The 24744-nt window shown below is 32.2% G+C and overlaps 3 protein-coding genes across 3 annotated transcripts; all 3 read right to left on the bottom strand.

Moving 5' to 3' along the window:
- Window positions 1-830: 830 nt before the first annotated feature.
- Window positions 831-7099, bottom strand: TRIADDRAFT_32711 (uncharacterized protein; the record flags this gene model as incomplete). Its single annotated transcript, XM_002117504.1, has 11 exons — window positions 831-963; window positions 1037-1134; window positions 1210-1285; window positions 1366-1441; window positions 1554-1697; window positions 1888-2019; window positions 2655-2712; window positions 2829-2966; window positions 5586-5696; window positions 5902-5971; window positions 6972-7099. The coding sequence occupies 11 exons, from the start codon at window positions 7097-7099 to the stop codon at window positions 831-833; spliced, it is 1164 nt and encodes a 387-aa protein (XP_002117540.1).
- A 3812-nt stretch (window positions 7100-10911) lies between these two features.
- Window positions 10912-12526, bottom strand: TRIADDRAFT_61599 (uncharacterized protein; the record flags this gene model as incomplete). Its single annotated transcript, XM_002117503.1, has 4 exons — window positions 10912-11339; window positions 12070-12201; window positions 12314-12346; window positions 12466-12526. 4 exons carry the CDS (start codon window positions 12524-12526, stop codon window positions 10912-10914), a joined length of 654 nt encoding a protein of 217 aa, XP_002117539.1.
- A 6533-nt stretch (window positions 12527-19059) lies between these two features.
- TRIADDRAFT_61598 (uncharacterized protein) lies at window positions 19060-23690 on the bottom strand (the record flags this gene model as incomplete). The annotated part of the gene is made up of 7 exons (XM_002117502.1): window positions 19060-19089; window positions 19630-19679; window positions 20124-20243; window positions 21055-21420; window positions 21715-22077; window positions 23014-23361; window positions 23642-23690. The coding sequence occupies 7 exons, from the start codon at window positions 23688-23690 to the stop codon at window positions 19060-19062; spliced, it is 1326 nt and encodes a 441-aa protein (XP_002117538.1).
- Window positions 23691-24744: the final 1054 nt, after the last annotated feature.

Here is a 24744-nt window from a genome sequence, read left to right as displayed (position 1 = left end):
GTTATTAGCGTGTACTCAACTTACTATGCAGTAACTCGATATTATCTGCATAATGGGTCATATCTTGGTTGCGGTTTTTCTAGCAATGCATGGGTGATAATTAGTTACTTGGAAAGAATATTTAGCTAAACAGGAATAATAAAATGAGTGATATTTCTTAATTTTATTTCTTAGTTCTGATATTGGAATAAAATAATTTGATACGATATATCTAGTAACACATCAGAAATACATAGCTAGTAAATTTTATCCTATAGATTGGATAACCGGTTCCTATACGCACTGAAATTGAGATATTGCAATACCTAACCATATCCTTAACAAAAATAATAAAAATAGCCTATGAAACAACAATTTCTCGCTTAATATTATACAAAAAGAAATTATAAAAGATGAACCTTAGTGTGCGAATATAAAACAGTTGGAATTATGATACTAGTTGTAATATCATATACTGAACGTTCGCACCAGTGGTGCTCCGTTGAAAAAAATTATCCAAGTAACATCAAGTTAGAATATCATATTGGGATTGCGATATAGTCTGATAATTTTTGAATCAGCAACATTGATAATGATATATCAATATACTCATAGTTCAAAGATTTTACTGAATCACTGGATAACGTGCGTTTGCGTTATAATTGTTGGCTATTCTACTTTGCTGGTGTTGTCGATTCGCCATGATATTATTTACTCCAATGTTATGTTGATGGGCAGCATGCATCTTTTTACCCTGATGGAAGAAAATAATTTGCATCATGCTCAGCCATTTATATTGCGTAGGCAGTTATATATTAAAATTATTTCAATTATGCACCTTGAAACGCATATTAAATCTGAATTATTTCAGGTGAAAAAATGAAGACGCAGTGTCGAACCTTATTTTTATCGTGTTTCTCTTCATGTTCATCATCATGCAAAAATTCTCTCTTCGGATAAGGTATAGGCTTCCCGTCAAATACGCTGTTTGGAATATATTGAAATAAGTTATACTTTCGAAATTATAATGTCAAGTAACGATAAAGGGCATACGAACTCATCAGTTGGATAAGGTTCTTCACGAAAATAAGCATCATCCATGGCTAATTCAGCCGAAATTCTTTTATTAGGGTCCGCAATAAGAAATTTTTGTAGCTTCAAGGCAAGCATATTGATTTGTTTAATTCTTAAAATTCAGAAGTCATTAACTACCTATAAATATAATATTACCAGACTAAATTCCCTGCTGTCATGTCTGATTTTAAATTTATCCATATACTTTGCCAAGCTGCAACTTGCAAAATTTCTGAAATACGCAATTCATGTTAATTCATGCTGAAGTCGATTAGAATCGACTTGGCGATAGTTTTCATCATTAATGGTAACACGTACGATGGTTTCTTGAAGTCTTCCTGAAGTCTTTTGTATTCTGGCATAATTTTTATATCTTCCCAGTCCCTTTCTATTTTTCAATATTAAAAGGTAGAGAAAAGTTATTTCATATAGAAAGGGTTGCTGGAGCATAATAGAGAAATCGCCTGAAGTTGAATTTAAACAAATGAAATTCCAGATACCATGAGGAAAACCCATTACGGTGAATATTCTATCGAGTTGGTCATGATGGTAAGGGGTTGTTGCCTTAAGATCTTCCTGACGACAATGAAAAATAGGCTCGGAAGTAAGTAGTTCCGCAAAGATGCAACCAATAGCCCAAATATCTGTTTTAAAAAGAAACACACAGTAAAAATTCTGATTGTTTATGAAAAACAAATGTTATCACTGCATCTCATATTTGCAGATATTGAGGATATTCCATCCATGTTTAAGATGCAACGATAACCATTGAGAAGTTACTACCGAATAATGCAGTAGCACAAGCTTATTATACTGTACATTGTAGTTTCTTACCGATAGCTTTGGTGTAATGCCTTGCCCCTAACAATAATTCAGGTGCTCGATACCAAAATGTAACCACGACAGGATCTAAGTCAGCTAGAGGCTTCAGTGGGGCCCAAAAATGTCTTGCAAAGCCCATATCCGCTGTAAATAGAAAATAAAATTCAAAGATTACAACGGTATTACTAGACGCTACTATCATAAACGGCTTGATGAATTATATCAATTTATTGCACACTTGAATCACAAATTATTTGTTCTCAATTTGTATCCTTTATGGGTGTCCATCATATCGACGCATATCCAGCTAAACTCTTGGCATTTATATTGAAGTCAAGTTTGCCAATGTTAAGTTAGCTACTAGCCACTATAGATTTGCTGCAATTCATTTTATGGGTATGCTATACAAATAATGACGGTGATGAGAATGAATGGTATGGCTTAAGTAACGTAAAGTAATCGAGGAATAAGGATGAAACTACGAAAAATGAACTATAAAATTTCGACGATAATATTAATGTACATCCAGCTAAAGTCGACGTATTTACGAGTACATTGAAGTCAAATTAGCTAGCTTTAAATCAGCTACCATACATTTCTAGCAATCTAGCATGGAATTAATGCAGGCGATGCAATGTCATATTTTTTTTTTCCGGTTTGAATTTAAGAGGCGTCAGCAAATGGAGGGTATGAGGATAAAATAACGACAAGAAGTAAAAAATTTCAAATATACACTTAACAGATGATACAGTTAACCAGAATCAATAATATGACCATACCGATCTTTACACGTCCTCGCTCGAGTCCGTCACCCATGACCAAAATATTAGCAGGTTTCTGTCGTAAACGGTTCATCAGTAAAGAAAAATAAATAATCCTGTACGTGCCATTTATCGTTAACGACATTATGGCCATTATCACATAAAAAATTTAGACTAGATTGCTATATTTACCAAATCACGATGGAGAATCCAATTTGAATGTAAATACTGGATACCATCTAAAATTTGTCGCAGTAAGGATTTTACTATTTTGGTATCAATGGGTACGGATTTTTTACCACCTTTTGGACGATGAAATTTAATAATATGCTGTGTTTGAAGAGAAACGTATATCTATTAGTAGTATTGGATACTCTACATTAGGTAGAGATAGTAGATAACTTTTACAACCATTGGCTATGAATTGTCAAAAATGTAAGTTTAGTTAGCTGTGTCTTAGTGACCTATATTCGTACAGTAAGTAGAATGCTACTTATAATGTAAGGAGGCCTTCCATTCATTAATGTTATTAAAGTAATGTAGTAGTCTAGCATAAAAGGAGAATACTACTTCTAGCTTAGTCAGATACGATACTAATTAATGTATGACAAATAATAGACCCTAATTTAACTTTAAGTGACGGAATTCTATACCATTTATAATGTACGTAGGCCATAAATGAATTTTAAAGGCAGACGAGCACTCGGAATCAAATACTAAGGTAATATTACAACGATCGTAAGTCAGGTTAATAGCGTCCAGTAGGTAGGGTCCTACTAGGATACTACTGCACTTACGACATACTTGTAAGTAGCCCATCAATAAAGTAATGCTGTAACAATAATACGGTAGTAATTTAACAATTATAAATCAAGTCATAAACAGATTGCCCATTCTATTGGACTTGATACGATGTAAGCAAGGCATTAAATAATTGATGCTATAATAATACTACTATAGTATTTAGTTATTAGCAAATCAAGTTATAAGCATGCAAAATGTAGGATAATACCGGACTTACAACGTCCATAGCCTATCAATAATTATAATTAAATGCTATAGCAATACTACGGTAGTATGTTAACGTTAATAAACGTTAGTAAATCAAGTCATAAGCATGCAAAAGGTACGTTACTACCACACTTAAGTAGCCCATCAATAAATTAAAGCATGCTATAACAATATCACGGTAGTATTTTAACGTTAATAAATCCAGTAGATCATTCTAACGGAATTGACCTAATCAAGTCCTAAGGCATACAGAAAGTAAGGTCTTATTAGACTTACGATGTAAGTAGCTTATCCAAAATTAATTAATACTATAATAATACAACGGTAGCATTGAAACTTAAGAAACTATTGAAGCGTGGTGTTATAATAACACCATAGTTGAATTGAAACTTAAGTAAATCAAGTCCTAAGCATTCAAAAGTCGAATACTATCGGACTTAATTAGCCCATCTATAAATTAATGCTATAACGATACTACGATAATATTTTTAATGTTAATGCATCAAGTAGATCAGTCTAATGGAATTGATCCAATCAAGTCATAAGCATACAAAAAGTAGGGTCCTATGGGACTTACGATGTAAGTAGCCTATCCAAAAAGTTAATTAATTAATTAATGCTATAATAATGCTACGGTAGAATTGAAACTTAAAGTAAATCAAGTCATAAGCATTTAAAATTGGACATACGACGTAAGCAGCCCATCAGAAAAGTAATTAATGCTATAATAACACCATGGTAATATTGAAACTGAAGTAAATCAAGTCCTATGCATTCAAAAGGTAGAATACTATCAGACTTAATTAGCCCATCTATAAATTAATGCTATAACGATACTATGGTAATATTTTTAACATTAATGAATCAAGTAGATCAGTCTAATGGAATTGATCCAATCAAGTCATGAGCATATAGAAAGTAGGGTCCTATTGGACTTACGATGTAAGTAACTTATCTAAAAATTAATTAATGCTATAATCATACTAACGTAGGATATTACCGGACTGAATTGACCCATCTATAAATTACTGCTAGAACGATATTGCGGTAGTATTTTAACTTTCATAAATCAAGTAGATAAGCCTAATGGAACGGATCCAATCAAATCATAAACATAGAGAAAGTAGGGTCGTATTGAACTTACGATGTAAGTAGGCTATCCAAAAATTAATTTATTAATGCTACCATAATACTATATTAGTATTGAAACTTCAGTAAATCAAGTCCTCAGCATTGGAAAGGTAGGATACTACCGGACTTAAGTAGCCCATCAATAAATTAATGCTATCGTAATACTATAGTAGTATTTTAACATTCAAGAATCTAGTAGATCAGTCTAATGGAAAGGATCCAATCATGTCATAAGCATAAAGAAAGTAAGGTCCTATTGGACTTACTATGTATACAACCCATTCAAAAATTAATTAATGCTATGATAATACTATAGTAGTATTGAAACTTTAGTAAATCAAGTTGTGAGCATTGGAAAGGTAGGATACTACCGAGCTTTCGACCTCAGTAGCTCATGCATAATATAATACTAGGAGTATAACAATACAACGGTAATATTTTAATATTAGTAATTACAGTCAAAAACGTTCAGAAGGTAGGATACTAACGTACTAGCAATGTGAACCGACGATGCGTGAATTAAAACTTAAGCAATTACTTAGTATAACTTAGTAGTACTGTACTTTAAAAAATGGAGTCATAGGGTAGTAGATAGTTTAATAGTCATGCATTTCTAATGTGAGCAAGCAATTCATTCATTAAACTGATGCAATTACTTGTTCGATATATGATAGCAAAGCATTGAACTTTAGCCAATAGATTGGCAGTGGTAGAAAAAGTGCAACCAGAAGCAATCACTCCTTGGCTAATAAGCATAACGCTAAGATTAATAAAATCAAATCTATTGTGATCCATGTTTTCAATTACCCATAAATCATGTTCAGCAAAATCCAGCAATAACCACACTTTTCGACTAGCATGAGTCAGGAATACACCTTGTAAGGAGATGACATGAGTATGACTAATTTCGCGTAAAATCTAAAATGCAGTCCAGATAGAGTAAATACAATTAGAAAAGGGAATTCAACAATTCTATCTAATCCATATATTACTTTCACATTAGATAAGGTATCCTTAACTGATTTTGTGTTGAAACATTATTCATCAAAAATTTGATTTTGGATGTGGTTCAAGAGTAAGGAAAATTGAGAAATTGAATCATACTACTTCAGGTTGAACTTACAGCAATCTCACGACAAGCTGACATGGAAATTCCCGTTCCTTCGATTAATTTCAAGGCATATTCCTTGCCGCTAAGAAATAGATTAAAATCAAGATGACGTTTGTACAATTTATAGTTTCAGTGAATTAGTATAACATTGCAGTTTGTTTTACATTTGTGTGCTATAGCATCATTTCTTAGGTTCTCGGCTTCATCAGAAATGAAGCCCAATCTTTAATAAGCTATGGAAAAGGATTCAGTGTAAACTACCCTAGATGCAATTGGATCTATCCTAGAGACATGTTGATTTTAAGGTATGCAACGTATATTTCCGTCAACTCGTATCGTATTTTAGTTCCATTTAGAACAGCCTTGACATAGTTCTCTTTCTACTCAGCTTTGTTATGTGGCTTGGTCAACTTTTTCAGAAGTAAACTACACCTGTCAGTAAGTTGTGGAAAAAAGACGAAGAGTATCGTCGTATTTCCTAGTTGCCATTTTAACGAAATAAGGAGATTACAATGAATTGGTTGTGCCCAAATAATGTAAGCCTTGTTAATTTGTTATGGATTTAGTGTTTTTTTTTAACCGGCAAGGATTTACTGTAACCTACTGTAAGTCTTTCTAGGTTGAAAACGATAGCATGTAGCTTTTATACTATACAAAGCTTTTCGATTACGATAGAAGAACTGATTTTACGAATGATGAACTTGGTAGAAAAAGCGATACTATGAAGTAAAAAAAGGAAGAAGAAACAAGAGGATGCAATGCAAAACTTGTTTCGGATAAAATTACTTTCCAAAAATGGAAGACTGTTGCGGTTGGATACTGAATGGACTACGGAAGGCCATGGCTACGATGAAGCCATTGAATGTTTTACTCAGACAATTCACGGATTAAATATAATTATTGCTTAAAAGAACTTGTAGGCTAGACCTATTATGACCACTCGATGCTATTGCAAGTCAGCATTAGGATTTATTAAATGCTAACTATCGTGTTTATTCGACACTTATTCGGAGCTTGCAAGACTGGACAAGACGAATCAAAGTTGGTTATGGAGATTTCACTTGTATCGTACAATTCATTACCTTGTTTTCATTTTTGCTTTATAAACATGACCATAAGTACCTCGACCAACTTTGCATCCTTCAAAATCGAATAAATCTTCTACATTTTGGCGTTTCTGTTGCAAAATTTTCTTAAATTGAGGATCCATACGTCGTCTTTCGCTTGCTCATTCGTTCTCCATCCTTTCGCCAACACACAACAACAAATCTGCATACGCCAAGTGATTTCTTTCTTACTGGTCTAACTACTCAATCTGGCTATCTAGTAACAGCCAATTTGAATAATGGATCAATATAAACCTAAAGGATAAAGGATAAATGATGTTTTAATGCTTTTAATGGCTGATTTTCAAGGACTAATAGGATAGGAAATGATAGGAAGAATATCGCCAAGGCTTTAGGCCCGCGGTTGCCTTATACAACCTTGATAAATCCTCCATACATAGTGAGTAATACTACGCATTCATGACTGTAGAGCTTATAGGCTAGACTAGAAATGACCAGGCCGTTGGAATTGCGGTGTTCAGGCCGGGGCGCCATCAATGAATAAACTCTATGGCCATTTTTTCTCCTCTTCTAGTCTTCAGTATGGGTTGACGGGTCTTTACCGGACCTATTCTACAAGCTAACCTTCATGAGTCTAGTGACGCAAAATACACTCAATTCTCCAGTCAAACATCTGACCATGGGGATAGGGTTGCTGGTATGAGAAATAGGGATACAACCTTATCGTCAAGGGTCGATACTCAATCAAGTCAAGAATGGACTGCTTTTTCACCACAGGTGAGTGATTGGCGCATGAGTTGTATGGAATATTTTCGAACCCAATTGAAGGTCTAGCAATCTTCAAGCTGAAGAAAAGCACAATTTAAGGCTTTAACTTAGTACAACTGTTGATCGATGAATTTTAAGTGCCTTTTAAGGGGATTTCTAAGCTCCATGCGACTTGATATTGGTTTCTTTACTATAGAACAGCAGTATCAAGCTCTTAAAGTTGATGTAAACATGGGGAGGTGGATGGATTGCGCTGCAACAGATAGTGCAGAATTGCAGAAATGCACAATTTATGGCTTTAATCTAGTACAACTGTTAATCGATGGATTATAAACGTTTTTTAATCTTTTAAGGGGATCTCTAAGCTCTATAGGACTTGATATTGGTTTCTACACCATAGAGCAACAGTATCCAGCTCTTTAAGTGGATGTAAACATGGGGAGGTGGATGGATTGCACTGCAACAGATACTGCCGAAATGCACAATTCATGGCTTTAAAAGATTAAAAGACATTTATAATCCATCGATTAACAGTTGTACTAGATTAAGGGGATCTCTAAGCTTTATGTGAATTAATATTGGTTTCTGTACCATAGAACAACAGTATCAAGCTCTTAAAGTGGATGTAAACATAGGGAGGTTGATGGATTGCGCTGCAATAGATACTGACGAAATGCACAATTCAAGATTTTAATCTAGTACAACTGTGAATCGATGAATTTTAAATGTCTTTTATGGAGACCTCTAAGCTCCATATGACTTGATATTGGTTTCTATACTATAGAACAACAGTATCAAGCTCTTGAAGTGGATGTAAACATGGGGAGGTGGATGGATTGCGCTGCAACAGATACTGCAGAATTGCAATATGCACAATTTATGGCGTTGATCTAGTACAACTGTTCGAAGAATTTTATATGTCTTTTAAGGGGATCTCTAAGCTCTATAGGACTTGATATTAGTTTCTTTACTATAGAACAGCAGTATCAAGCTCTTAAAGTGGATGTAAACATGGGGAGGTTGATGGATTGCGCTGCAACAGATACTACAGAAATGCACAGTTTATGGCGTTGATCTAGTACAACTGTTCGATGAATTTTATATGTCTTTTAAGGGGATCTCTAAGCTCTATAGGACTTGATATTGGTTTCTTTACTACAGAACAGCAGTATCAAGCTCTTAAAGTGGATGTAATTATGGGAGGTTGATAGATTGCGCTGTAACAGATACTACAGAAATGTACAATTCATGACTTTAATTTAGTGCAAGTGTTATTCGATGAAATTTAAATGTCTTTCAAGGAGATCTCTAAACTTTATATAACTTGATATCAGTTTCTATGCTATAGAATAACAGGATCAAGCTTTTAATAGGACTGCTAAGGATGTATTTGAATAAATAATAAATGCTTTTTATTATTGCTTTAAAATGCATTACGGGAATGAAGGAATTGAGATAATTACAACTTTAAGAAGCCGTGAAATATAGCCAAACATATTAATGCTTTATGTTCGAGTACTCGAGTTTATTCCTATCTAGTGATTGCTAATGTCTCAGATCTGCGAATGGCAGCTATATAATCTGACCTCACTTACATTTAGATCAAAGATCTATCAATTACATAATTTCAAGTCGTTATGGCTAAGTACAATGTGATTCAATCTGGATTACAAAGTGCTCTTTCCCACTAATCTTCTTATTGGCTCTAGCATCAAGTTTCTGCAACGCAAATAAATTTCCAGAAGTCGTTCGGCAGATACTCTTCGTCTGCCATCAAGCGATGATTTGCAAAATGACATTTCCATCAAATGTAAAGGCTTATTGAGGTAGTTAGAATGGCCATGATGATTAGTTACGCTTAAGTTGATTACATTAACCGACACCTTAGCTAGAATCTCAAGCCAACAAGAGCTAAAACTTATCTATACTGAAAGCTAAATGTATAACAATATAACGACCATAAATTCTTACTTGCACCAGGAATTATTTATGTTATGTTATATGCGAGCCATAGAAGTAGGTTAAAATAGATGGTCTATTGTGAAATGTATAAAGGCGAAAATATTTTTTATTAAAATCAAAGCTTACGAAACGATTGTTTTTATCGCTCAAGTAAAACCAACATGTTACTTAACATACGGACATATAATAATTATACAAACAATGATGCAAAATATCGCTATTATCTACTTAAACAGTTGCAATTTATCGGGATATATTGTAAAAAAATCGGATAAGTTAGTCAAACGATAAAGAAACAGGTCTTAATTAAAAGTGATAGAAACAATATGAGTACATGTCGTTCTTATTATAGCATTTAACGATCACTATATCTATAACATTAAGGTATCGATGTAGTTTATCTAAAAAATAAAAATAGAGTATAGCTAGCAACCGTTTTATAATGATAGGAAAAATTTCAATCTACAGTATCTGCTAAATTTTCTACGTATTTCACTAAGAAATAAAGGTTTACGGTATCTAAAGATTGGGTAAGTTTAGTTGATTAAATGGCAATTTTTGAAGTCGTAAAGCATTCTGCTACCATTTTAGAGAATGTAAAGATTCCAAGATTAGCATGTATTATTTTATACATAACTATTTCGCCTATTCTGGATCTTTTCTCCTTATTCTTTATAGTAGTTTCAGCTAATTAGAGTAGTAAGGGGTTGTAAAACCCAAGCACTACATCTTTCTATAACCTAGACACTTTCCTTTGATAATCATACTGCAGTTGGCACAGAAGCAGCAAAATATTGTTATTGCCACAAAACCAATGCCAATGCCAATCATTACTATGGCCCATGTTGGCAAGGTAACGGTAACTAGAGCAAGTAAAGGAAAATTATTCATCCAACATTAGCAAAGAAACAACAGCAATAGCTGAAAAATATATTATCAAGCTACGTATTTTTATATTATATAAAATCAATATTTTAAGCCTGATTTTCTTACATTTAACACATTCCAGTAAAATCCGAACTATATGCTTTCCATGGGGGGTATTAAAATACCATTGAATAGATTTACAGGTTTTATTGATACTTTTAACCTGAGTATAGATTTGACCACCAGTTGCTTATTATCAGGATATAAATCAAAATAGAATGAATTTATAGTATCAACTTAATTCATTTCAGTATTCATTGATATCTTTGAATTGTAGAATAAAAGTCGATATTTGCAATTAAAGTATCGCCATGCAATTCTTACTTGGGATAACAGTAGCTAGCGAGTGATGATTTTGATGTGAAGCCAGACCATTGGTCTTAAAGTTGGCCATAAAGCCATTAAAATGGCGATTTGATATGCTTTTGAAAACAATAATAATTTTATTTGATTTAGACGTGAATGAACTGGTTTGACTCATGTTACCGCATAGTACACTTTTACTTAATGGAGACACAGTTGATTGGTCATAAACCGTAACACTATCAGGTAAGCAGCTTCCAAATAATGCCGCTACTCCAACATTAAATTTTTGCCAGTTAATGGTGATAGTGTTGCCACTTTGTGCGTTGATAGTATAGGTGCAGAAAGCTGGCATATATCTAAGTGGATAGTAAGGACTAGTAAAGGTGCCCGATGACTGGTGGAATGTGACATTACAGCGATCTGAAATACGTCAATGTATTAAACATTTAATAGTGGAAAATTTCTACATGTTGCATATTAAAATTTTCGATTTAGCAATAGCTATCAATGATATTTTCTAAAAATAAGAATGTTCTATCATAGCTAGCTCAATTATCTGCATACAGTTTCATAATTTCATAAAGTGTATCCTATTCTTTAATTGTTAACATCAACAGTTATCAAATGAAATAAGTATGAAAATAAATTAAATAAGATTTTTAATTTTAACTGAAATAGCTCTATTTTCCAAAATCTATGAAACTATGTAACACTCACAGAGCGAATGTAGTTCACAGATTTAAGGTAGAATAGATATATTAGATGCTGCTAAAAATATCATTATACGATCCTACTATAGAACAGGCAGGCTAGATACTATAAAACGCAATATCTTAAAGCTATTCTTACTCCCGTTTATATATCCTCATATCAATCAACTGGTATAATGAATCTTAATCTCTATACCTAACAAATTTTGATTTTTACTATATCTTTGTTGCAATATATTAATCATCTACTTGTATAATAGTTGTAATAAGTATCACGAAAAAGTACGAGTATTACATTTCATTTTCATAATTTAAGCCTTGTCATGGACCTTAATAGCTAAGCGTCGACTTATGTTTCATCATATCAACTGATGTCGATTTCAGCTACAACTATTTATTAATTGAAGTATTGGCTGCATCTTGATGAAATTTTTGCTTACTTGAATAACAGTGAGAGGTTTGCTGAGCTACAACCTGGCCATTTGATGTGTTACGATACCATTCATAGGATGCACACGTGGCGTTAGTATCTACCAAGCGCGCATGCAAATTACTTGAATTTGTAGATAAGGCTACGTAAGGAATAATTCATGTTAGCACGAAGAACTAAGAATAAATACTGTAATTGAAAGAATTAGTGTTTTGCTATACAAGTAATAATCCCAAAATTCACAATTTACTTACCGCCTGGAGGCATAGTTGTAAGTGTTACTGAATCTGATTGGGCAAAAGAAGTTAGATTCATCGTAAGATCTATTAAGCTAGTAAGACTGAATATTTATATTATTAGAAATTAACAAAAACATTGCATTGGCTAAGCCAATCTTTAAACTTACTACATGATGTCCAAAGTAAAGCTGACAGTATTAAAATGAAGAAGAGTAAATTCATTGCCATGTTGATTAGCCTGAATACGCGACCGTCAAAAATTCGATTAATGTCACAGAAATAAATATATCGTCATCATTGAGCATATGTATCAATTAAAAAGTATTATGTCTTATTTCTATGGCAAGTTGAATAACGCTGACTAAACAATTGCTAAATAAACAATAGCTGGTAAGATATACTTCCGTGTCGTGGTTTTTATCAACTGTACTTTATTCTTGAATTTTTGGGAAACAACCGATCAAATTCAGATTAATTAATCAAAATGTGATCACTGCCGATAACATTCCATGGACGAATAAATTCCTTGTGCAATGAGTATGATATATCGTACCGTAATTAATTTGATAAAATTGCTAAACAATCCTTGTTCTATTTAATAATTGTGCTGCACCCCTCGAAGAATATTAGCAGACTAGCCAAAGTCGAATGACAGTCTTAATTTTGAAGATGGCCCTCTAAGGCTAAATTTGATAAAAATTTAGTTAATATTATACACATTTATTAATCCCTTTATGTAATTTCTACGATGCCCATGCAAGTAAGCATAAACGTATGCTTCAGCGCCTTTCAAATCTAAACGTTATGCTCAAATAAACAATATTAGCTGATTTTTACTTAGTTAAATAATTTTCATTATCTTTTGATCACTTAACGAACTACGGATCATAAAATGGTAGAAACTCATAATGGAAAGATATGGACCCGAATTGAGAAAAAGAAAATTTCTAATATTTTGCTAGAAGTTATCCTAGCATGGTACTAAAGGTTCCCTATTTATGAAATTTTGATATTTACTTCCTGAAATAAAATTTATTATTGGATGTTGTGAACGAAAATAGTATCTACATTAAACATAGTACTGTATCTAGTCGCTATCATGATATTTATTATACAATAATTTTATCTCGACATTTATTAAGAGATTTTAATAATCTTTACGATGTGGTAACTATATTATCGTAAATTAAAAATAATACTGGAATAATTATTACTGTTGATATAACGCTAGTACTCTACTTGATTTCAATTTTGGTATGATTTCGTTTAGTTTATTGCCCCCCCCCAAAAAAAAATATAGCAATCTAAACGCTTTCATGTCGTTATATAAGAGGATCGCATTATAGTATGTCATATTTAAAAATCGATGACGATTACCATAAAAATGTTAGTATCGATGATTATTAAAAAGTAGAACCTGATCGCCAAGGTATCTCGCAGCGATTGATTACAAGAAGTTTATCTAAACGGTAAATTCACTTTAACCTCAAATTCATTTCATAACAGTTATATAAATCAGTAGTCAAAGTTGACATACAAATTATTCTGTTGCGGTTTGCACAATTATTATTATCGATAAATGGTTCTGTTATATGACATTACACATTTACTGGGCTATAATGCATTAGATGTTTAGGAATATGCGTATATACTGTCAGTGAGCATTGGCGTTAGAACTCATCATTTTAAACGCTGTTCTGTACAATTTGACATAGGCATTTATAAGAAGTCCTTTGCAATAGAAACTGTACAAGGTTCTATGTCTAGATACTATCATGCCTATCTTAAAGAATGGTATAGCCTATACGTAATTTAAATCTGCGATTTCTTTATAAATTACTTGTTGAAATTGGTAGCGATTTTTAAAATCGATACAATAGTTGATTCCTTATGGAAATTAAGAATCAATTCAATGCAATAGGTTTATTTTTTAATAGAAACCACTGCAGTTTCTTACAAGTGCCTAGTAAGTGATTTATCCATGGCTAATGCATAGCAAACGAATGATTTGTATCCATTATCTTCTATTAACAAAACTCTTATATGTTAACCGTAAGCTACCTATGCATTAAAATTTAATAATCATTTGCAAAACTGGGATTAAATAGCTTTACCAGTAAGTGAACTACTTCAGGGTCTTAATTTTCAGTGACTAAAAGAATCTTTGGAAGACATTCTTTCAGCCACGACTTCAAAATAAACTCCATTTTACCCAAACGAATGTGAAAATTTTACGTTTAATGCTTACAGATACTAGAGTTAATAAGCACCAGGCATAATCGATTCTAAGGGCTCTATCTTCTACTAATATAGCTTCACCAGCTTGTATACTACTTTATGGCTTCATTTTTAGTGACTAAAGGAGATATTGAAAGATATTATTTCAATTATGACTTAATGATAGCCTTTAATCTCCCTAAAAGTGCTAAAATTTAACCGTCAAAGCACGATGATATTGCTCGAGTTAATAAGTACGAGATACAATCGATGCCGTGAACCCTATCTTTTACTATAGACTGTTGTATCATGATAACCTAAAAGGAATCCTTCAACCAAATAAAAGAATTTTAACTTACTAAATCGTATTTCTTTCACGAAATTTTCTGACGACTGGAATAACAAGTTTCGTTAGCTATTTCTGCTAGACGTAGAAAGCTTCTGAATAGAAAGTAAATGACTTTTCTTTTTTACTTAATCTAACGTATAAACCTTTGTTAACAACATTGAATAGAATAACAACGAGAGCTATAGCGGACAAATGTGGCAAGCATAAATTAATATATCAACAGATGAAATAAAGTCCTCTGAATTTGCAAACAAAGAGTACCAAACTGATTAATGCTGACCATAGCTATATTTCTTCTATTGATGGCTAGAAATAGAATTAACCTCACCCAGATTAGTTGCATAGCACCGATAAACAAAATATCAGCTTTTGGTATGCAAATATCAATATAATTAATTAAATATAGCTTATATATCTGGTTGCTATGCAATAGTTTAGTCTTTATTTATTTTAATCCTAGCTCTAAATTTAAGTTTTCGTCTTTTTTATCCTTGCAGAATTGAATTTAAATGACATAGCACATTTTGCCATTATGCGCATGTCATATAATCATTTAGGGTGGAAATGGTCATTTACTTTCATAACTACATTATTTTTGGCCGCTATTAAACCCACATGAAGTAAATTAACCCTTCCTGCAAATTTGAATTAACGTTTTAAGTAAAGCTAAGCTGCAATATTTAACTACTATTGCAAGTCTTAGTTAAGACAGATCCTTTTCCGAAGTACATATTTTAAAATTGTTAATTAAGTCAGTCTATAGTCATCGTTTCTAAAAATGTATTGCTAAATTGTATTAGGCAATTTATCTAAAATTAATATTACCCTAAAAGTACAAAAATTAACTATAAACCTATTAGCTAATTAGCCTATATATTAATTACTGAAATTTAAGTCGAAAAGATTAAAGGATTAAACTACAGTAGATTCTAATGGGAAACTGAAGTATGCATTATAAACCAGAGGACTAAATGCGTAAATATTAGTGCCTATGATCTCGTGATAAATTCTGGATCATGAACTTGATTGATACTAGTGCAGCATTATAATACATTTTATAACTATAGTCTGGCCATTCGTGAATATATCATCGTCGCAGCTTATTAGCGGTAAGCATACTTTTTTTCTTAGATATCACTATTTGCTTATTTATTTAAATATGGCATAACCTACTAAAGATAAGGATACCACTATCAGATAGCATTTGCAATTGACTTAAGTAGTTTCTATCTACTGCAACAATATTACCACGTCTTATGATTAGCTGAGTTCACTGCATATATACGCATTTTAAAATTTATCTATTAAATCCAAGAAATGTACAGATGTCTTATTGTTATTACCATTTTAGGATCGTTTGAAATACATGGTTGAATTGGGATTAGGCATTTTGCAAAATGCCTAAAGGATTTCAGTTATTTTGCAAAATGCCGGATTTCGCAAATTGCCGTTGACATATATATATATATGCCTTAATGAGCATGAAAAAGGCGTTAGAAGACGCCATTTTGAACGTATTTCAGTAAAATTTGACGTAGCCATCTGTGAGAATCCTTTGCAATAGAAACTGTAAAGGTTATATTTGAGGACACTATCTATCTTTGTCTTAAATTGCAGCCTAGAAGGTATATTTATGAACCTTTATAAACTTTCTTCAAAGTATTGTATCATTTAAGGGATCGTTTGGCGTAGAATGACTGATGGTAAAGGAACCGGATAAGATTTTACTAGCTAAGAAATATAAGTAAAGCTGTCTCCTTGCTTAGTTCAAAATTTCTACGATTCTTTCATAAAATACCTATAGATTTTGGCAGTGATCACTAAGTTCGATACGATAGTTAATTTGTTGTCAAGATTAAGAATTAACTTATCGCAGTAATTTAGTGTTACGGTAGAGATTACAGTCCGTTAGACATGTTTTGCATGTGATTAGACCAAGGATGACGCATAGCGACCTGTTGATTTTGTCCATGATATTCTACTCAATAAACTTGCGTATATTAACCGTAACCTATACATTAAAATTTTAGAAATCATTTGCCAGACTGAAATCTAATAGCTTTATCAGTTATTAAGCTATTTCACGGTCTTATTTTAGTAGCTAAGACAGACACTGAAAAATTATTTTTCTTAAGGGGATCTCTAAGCTTTATATGACTTGATATTGGTTTCTATACTATAGAACAACGGTATCAAGCTCTTAAAGCGGATGTAGACATGGGAGGTTGATGGATTGCGCTACTGCAGAATTGCAGGAATGCCCTATTCATGGCTTTAGTCTAGTACAACTGGTATTCGATGAATTTTAAATGTCTTTTGAGGGGAACTAAGCTCTATAAGACTTGATATTGGTTTCTTTACTATAGAACAACAGTATCAAGCTCTTAAAGTTGATGTAAACATGGGAAGGTTGATGGATTGCGCTGCAACAGATACTGCAGAATTGCAGAAACACACAATTGATGGCTTTAATCTAGTGCAAGTATTATTTGATGAATTTTAAATGTCTTTCAAGGGGATCTCTAAGCTTTAAATGACTTGATATCAGTTTCTTTACTATAGAACAACAGTGTCAAGCTCTTAAAGTAGCTGTAAACAAAGAGATGATGATTGATTGCGCTGCAACAGATACTTTATCAACGCTACTTAACTGCGTAATCTTTCTATATTAGAGCGGATATCCGAAGATAGCAAATAGCCTAGGTGGCTGTTATCCTATTAAAACTACTACTAAAGTTGTACGAGATAGAGCGTCAGAAATTTCATGTACTCCAAGGTCTACTACTCACCATGAAATTCATGTGGCCAATACTTGCATGATCGAAATTGAGTAACCAATAGATATGAGTATACAAGTAGATCATTTTTAGAGGCTGTTATCATATTAAAACTGCTACTAAAATTGTACAAGATAGAGCATCAGAAATTTTATGTACTTCAAAGTTTACTACCCACCATGAAATTCATGTGGCCAATACTTGCATGATCGAAATTGAGTAACCAATAGATTTGAGTATGCAAGTAGATCATTTATATAGAGTAAGTATTAACCAACAAAATAATGGATATTGAAGAATACAATTTAATAGCGATAGAGGATTGCACACATTGAGAGCCATATAGTATAAATCAAAATTATGACAATAATTCTTTATATAGAGGGACCTGATTACGATACTTTGAATATCCATTGGGGTAATGAGTAGACAGTAGATTAAACGGAAAATCGTTGCAATAATCTAAATGTAATATACTTAATATAATACATTGAACATGAGCTGCAAAAACTATAACGGGAGCAATTTTTAATGTTTGATGTAGATCACCTCTTAATTATTTTTACAACTGAAGGATTAACAATAGAGAAAAAAGAAAATTGATTACAAAAATTTCATTATAATCATAGTATCCAATTTTCCAGGGTAATAAGCAAATAATTTACATTTTGACAGAAAATACATTTGGTATCAATTTTAAAGCATACAGTATTTCTATGTCTAATAAAATGATAAACTGATAGCAGCAGCTCTTGCAAGCTTTATTATCTCGTACGTAAAGTCATAATAGGTTAGCTATATCTGAGAATACTATGTCTCTTTTGAAGTATTATGACCTGAAAACATGGTAATTGAGATGTAGTGGAAAAGAAAGAATTATAAAAGTACTTCTAGTGCGTCTTATGATTTTTCTATCAAATTCACTGACAACTAGGTATTGACGCTGCTTAACTATGATGATGGTTGTTGTGTTTAGTTTCATTTGATATTTGCACTTTTATATTGCAAATATATAAAATGGCATATCCGTAATCTTTTATGCAAGTGTGTCACAAAACAGCTTTGCAACAAGATAACTCAATATACGATCAATAAGTCAATTCCTTGAACCACGTATCAAGGAACGATATCTGCACTATCACAAACACTTTTGCTCTACTAGCAGACTACACAAAGACTTAAACGCCTCGTATTTTACGTTAAACACTAAGTTGGAGAATTCTCTTTATTTCACGATATACTGCATTTATATACTATTCCTCAATAGTTCATGAGTCATAGTTAATACAATTAACCTCGGAATCATTTACTGAATTAGACATTAAGTTTAGCTACTGCTCCCTTAATGCAGACAACGGTATTTACGAATATAGACATGTAATGACTAATACAGAATAGTCAGATTACGATATGTCCTATCACGGAACATTTCCATGATAATTTACAATCTACCATAAGTAAATTACAATCACAATGATTGGAACTGTAAGTAGATGATTTGCATTCCCTATTATAACTATTAATTTCAGTATGTGTATAAGTATCACTGTGATAAAAAGTCAGTGCTATATTAAAACACAGTATATCCAAATTAGAAGTTAACTAAATAAGGATAGTCTAATAGAATTATCCTAACATAGATATTTGTACTGTAATACAGTATTTAACACTGTAACAAAGTGATACAGTTGCAATACGAAAAAAATTATATAATTTTGTAATACTAGTAATATAACATTTACAACAGAGGAAAAGAAAATATGAATCCATAAGAGTATATTTCTTGCAATATTTGTATTTAAAAAAGCTACAATCGTGTTATACTTTAAAATTTCTGGTTTATAGATTACGACATCTGATTTACTTTGTAATTCGATACCAAGATATGCTACATGTTACAAGTTTTGGTAACGTTGTCTACTTCTTTGCAAATAACGGGCCAGCAAACATCCAGAAACAATAATAAGCACAGTCGAAGCTAAGCCTACCCCGCAAAAAATAACAATCATGACCCAAGTGGCTAGCTTAGAAGCAGGTTCTGTATGAAAAGGAGACAGGAAAGACACGTGAGGTAAGCAATCATATTCGTAGATCAAAGCTACTAATAAATGGCATATAATCACCTACAAACCAAGCTATAAAAATTATAAATCGTTGCTCTTCGATAAAGTAATTATGTCAAATTAATATTTATTATTTAGTTACTGTAAGTATATTTGGATAGAAACGAATATTCCTAGAGTGTACAGCCATGCATTATACTTTATCGTTTGCAAGTAAGTAAATCAAATTTACTATTTCTAATTGAAATATAGATAAGGTATACAGTAAATGAATGTAAATATATTCTTATTATGAAGAAATGGGATATGATCGACAATTTTTTGCTTAATTTATAATTTAAGATGTCTAGAGCAAGATTGTAGTCAATTGATGGCAGGAATTGCCTTAGAATAGATATTAATAATACGATATCTTTTACCTTTACAAGATAATGTTGATTCAACAACTACATTTCCAAAAGGCGCTTCATAATACCATTCAATATCTTCACAGCTGGCATTGGAAAATTTAATTTTCTTTTGTAGTTGTTGGGAAGAGACTTTAAATTAAAAATTGGCGAGGTTATGCTTATGCTTTATTATCATGAATGTATTTACTACGATACTATGCCTGACTCAAAGAAAATTTTCATAATTACAACATATACAGATATTTATCTATAACCCTTGTATTGAACTAGTTCAGAGCATTATTGTATCATAAAGTTTACTAAATGTAATATTACAGAGAATTATCGATCCCTAGTTTATAATTGAGCCGAGACGGTGGCTGCAAAGACGTAATAAATGAACTGCGAGGTACGCTATAACTACTCTAAAATCTAAAAATTTCTCATTCCTAATGATAGAAGATTGTGGCCAAAGATAAACCAGTATCACACTACGGTAAAGAAAGCTATGCTTAATTCGAATTAACTACAGTTAAATTTGGTAAAACATTACTCTATCTTTTAATAACATGGGTGAAGTTAAGATCATATGCAATATCGCAACTCACTAACGTTTTGTCAACATTTTTTACTTTAGAGCATCAATATTGCTAAGGCTGAGATATCTATAAATTTACTGTATGTCATTTTCTTAAGATTGTAGCTGCTATTTAAGAATTAAGTAGTTCGATAAATTACGAAACTGAGACTAACAAAAGCTATTGCATCAGAAAATTTCTTGGCGATGTCACTAATTGATGCCAAGGCTATGATGAAGATTCTAAAATAAGTTATACAACACGAGAATAAACCGTAGTTTTCGTTCACTCGAGTGCAATATTACGATGCCAATATGAATAAAGTATCGGCAAGTAAAAGTTGAATGATCTTTCACTATACTCTCATATTATTTGCTTCTTACCCCCTATATAAAAGAATCGAAAGTTCTTAAAGTGATTATAATCCCAAACACGATAGCGTACATTGATCAAATTCTTTGATTTTACTGGCAACGTAGTAGCGTTTCCTTCTTGACACATTTTCAATGACATAATCAAATCAGTGGAATTGATTAGACCATTATAAATAGCAATATAATTTTTGCATAAAGAAGGATTGTCAAATAGTTGGGGACCAAATTCTACCCATCTAAGGATAATATAGTCAATATCAATAATATTGATGGTTACAAAGCAGTCGAGGTCTAGGTGAAGATACGATGGATTATTAGGAACGGTAATAGCTCCAGTTGGAGTTTCACTCTTAATATTGCACACATCTCGAGTAACTAGAATAAAGTTGGAGAAAGAATGATTAGTGTTAAAAATAGTCTTTTTGAGTTAATGTGCAATCTATATGTGCTGATTTAATTCATCACTAAAAGTTTAAAGTTCAACTCCATCACTTTACAGTGTCATTCATAAAGTCATGAGTTTACTTATTAATGCTGCTGAGTGCTTATATCTGTTAATTTTGACATATGCATAGAAATGAAACAGATTTCATGCTTATAGTCTACATAGTAATAGATAAACAGAAAATCTGAATGTATATCTATTTTCTTGATGATGCAAATACTTACTTGAGCGATAGACACCTTCGAATCCTGAATTTAGCGAGCTGATCGTAGACGCTGTGAATGTCAGGTAGACAGTGTTGCTACTAGATGTAAATGATGGTGGTAGCTTGTCGCCAGAACAAAATTTATAAATTTTATTTTCTGATTTTAGCCATTGATCATATAATTCGATGTAATTCAAGCACGAAGAAACGGGAACATTTGGGCTGATACTAAATTTATTCCAGGTTAATTTTATTACGCGACCAGCTGGAACTTGTATTCTGTAAATGCTACAGGATGGAACTAGAAAAGGCTGGGGAAAATGGGGACTCTTAATTATTCCAAGATTGCCTTGATAAGTCTGAGTTACGCATGGAACATCGACTGCAATATTTAATTAAAAAGTACAAGGATATTAGCCGAATAACCCTATTACAATTTCATAACTTTTCTTTAGCCAAATAGCGAACAGCTTTTTTCCCTGGTCAATTGATTTAATTAAACACTGATCTACGTCAGGCTTATTAGTTGAACTGATATTTGATAGCATGCTAACAGATAATAATATTAAGCACAGGTAAAATTATATCAATCAATTACTTTTGATGATAATTGGTCTGTTTAGTGCTATCTGATGTTACAGCTTTTGAGTCTAGTAGCATAAAAGTCGTTTTCTATCAAGTTATTCTCATACTAGTATCAAGTGTATATTGCCTTATAAATTGCAAGATTGACGGCTGTTACTTCAATAGTAAATTAATAGGTGAATGTTGGAGGACTCCGGTTGATCATGATAATGCATTAAATAAATTTAATTTCCAAAAATAACTACATTAAACTGATTCGTATTAGTGGCTCATTAATTTTGCCAGAGTTTCGGATATTGCATTAACGAAATCCATCCATTCAAAGAAACTACCAGTAGCAACTGTGAAGCTACTTGTTTATAAACCGTTTTGATCTTACTATTTTAAAGTTGTATTATCAATTTTGGAACAGAAGATCATTTCTATAGCTATTTGCAGTAAATCGTCTGTATTCTTGTTTATAATCTACTTAAGCTATTCATCGAAAGGTTGTAGTATCGATCTTTCATTGCTGTTCTGATTGGGTAGATAACCTTTTCCGCGAAAGTAATTTATATCTATAGCATCTAAATTCTGAAATCGTATTCAAAAGGATAATGAAAGTTTCGGAAAAATAATCTTTTCGTCAAGAATTAGTTTAATGCAAATCACTCTTTCATGCTAACTATATCATCCGATAGATCATGTAGATCAAGACGCTATCATCATGTAATCACTGTTTTTCTATCCTTACATGAATCATATTGCACTTGAAAACCATCATATTGCTGAGTCGAATTGCTTTTAAACCATAGAGTCATCATGTTCGATGTCGATGTTAGATTTCTTACTTCTTCGTTGCCACAGAATGTCCATCGGCGCAGAGGTGAGAACATGGTACCGTCGTAGACTGTAACCGAATCTCCCCGACATTGATTATCTTCTTTGGAAGTTCCAACATTGAAATGGAGCCAGAACAGAGCTAAAGCTTTTCCTAACGGGACTTTAATGAAGTAATAACAATTTCCGACATCATACATGTCAGGATAATGAGGACTTTCTGCTATGCTACTGGGACCATAAAAACTAACATTGCATCCGGCTATTAAAATATAAAATTCAAATTTTCAATTAGTGCATTTTCTATGTACAAAAAATTGTTCCATACTGTAAACTAATGCATAGTCAATGAATTTTCTTACCATTAACGTTAGTTAAAAGAACTGAAAGCAATAGCAGTAGCAGTGTAGATTGCATGGTCAGGCTTCTGGACTATATTTTAACCTAAATCAAAGACTGTTGGTAAGGTCATTTAGAAAGCGTTTGTAAATGGATTACGAAAGCTGCATTGCCTGCCCATTAGAACATTGTAAATTTGTTACTTTTCACGTTAGGTATGCCAGCTATAATTTCCATTAACATGGCAAGCATGATTCTACTGGTATACTATTTTATAAATATTACTTCAATTTTTATATATAAATGCATAAAGTCTAACTTAATAAGCTGCTATATTGAGGTTTATATCAATTTTAATCAGTTCTAGTCTTAAAATTGACATAATTGGCGTAATCAGTTAGTATGAACTGAAAAAAACTTTAAAAGTGATTTACTTTTGGATTTATTGACGTGTTGGCAACATAATTCTTTCGTAAAACTTTCTCCAAGTATGTCTTTTAAAAAAAGTAGAATAAAGGCATAAATAATCATATTATAACCGTCATAATCCTGAAATAGTGAGCGCACTTTATCTATTTAGGAACGGCTTAAACCCTTTCATCGCAGTCAGATCGTCAATAAAGTTCTAAAGCGAATTTATCAATAATTTAGAATAAAATTTGGGAAGAAACGCAAACTAGAGAAGTGAAAAGATATAAGGAACAGTAAGGACTGTAGAGGAAAACGAGTGAATGAAGTATTACAGTAACCCTAACTCTGATCATTCCTAAATTGGTAACATGGTATGGGACGTGAAAAAGATGAGTTTACATCGTAGGTGTAAATTCAGAGAAACAAAATGGCTTATGTCTTCCAGTAGGAATGAAACAATCATAATTACAGTAATAGACAAAGTTCAAGAGTTGGAACAAATCAATCAGTCATTACTTACTTTATCTAATAGTTATGATAGTAACGAGCTTTCAAAATTAAAACTTAGAGAAAGTTAAAATCTATTAATGCCACTTGTTATAATTTTCCGACCCTGGGTGTAATGATCTCGTCATTTCTAGATACATATTTTTGTATTTCTTACGCTCATAATAGATCAATTAATTTAACTGTTAATAATTATAATGGGCGTTAAAATAATTAGAATTAATTAACTATTCAAATGTATATAAAACATACTAAAAATAAAAAACAAATTGACTTTGTAATGTAGTATTATCGTATCATATATAATTTAATATCTTCAGCATATTCATCACAAGCGTTACAAGACATAGCACTATAATCAATTAATATTAGTTACCTTATGACAAAT

This window comes from Trichoplax adhaerens, genomic scaffold (assembly GCF_000150275.1).
Source record: "Trichoplax adhaerens TRIADscaffold_25 genomic scaffold, whole genome shotgun sequence".
In the NCBI taxonomy this organism is placed as follows: Eukaryota; Metazoa; Placozoa; class Uniplacotomia; order Trichoplacea; family Trichoplacidae; genus Trichoplax; species Trichoplax adhaerens.
The sequence above is the reverse complement of the archived record's forward strand: the minus strand, read 5'-3'. Positions and strand labels throughout refer to the sequence as shown.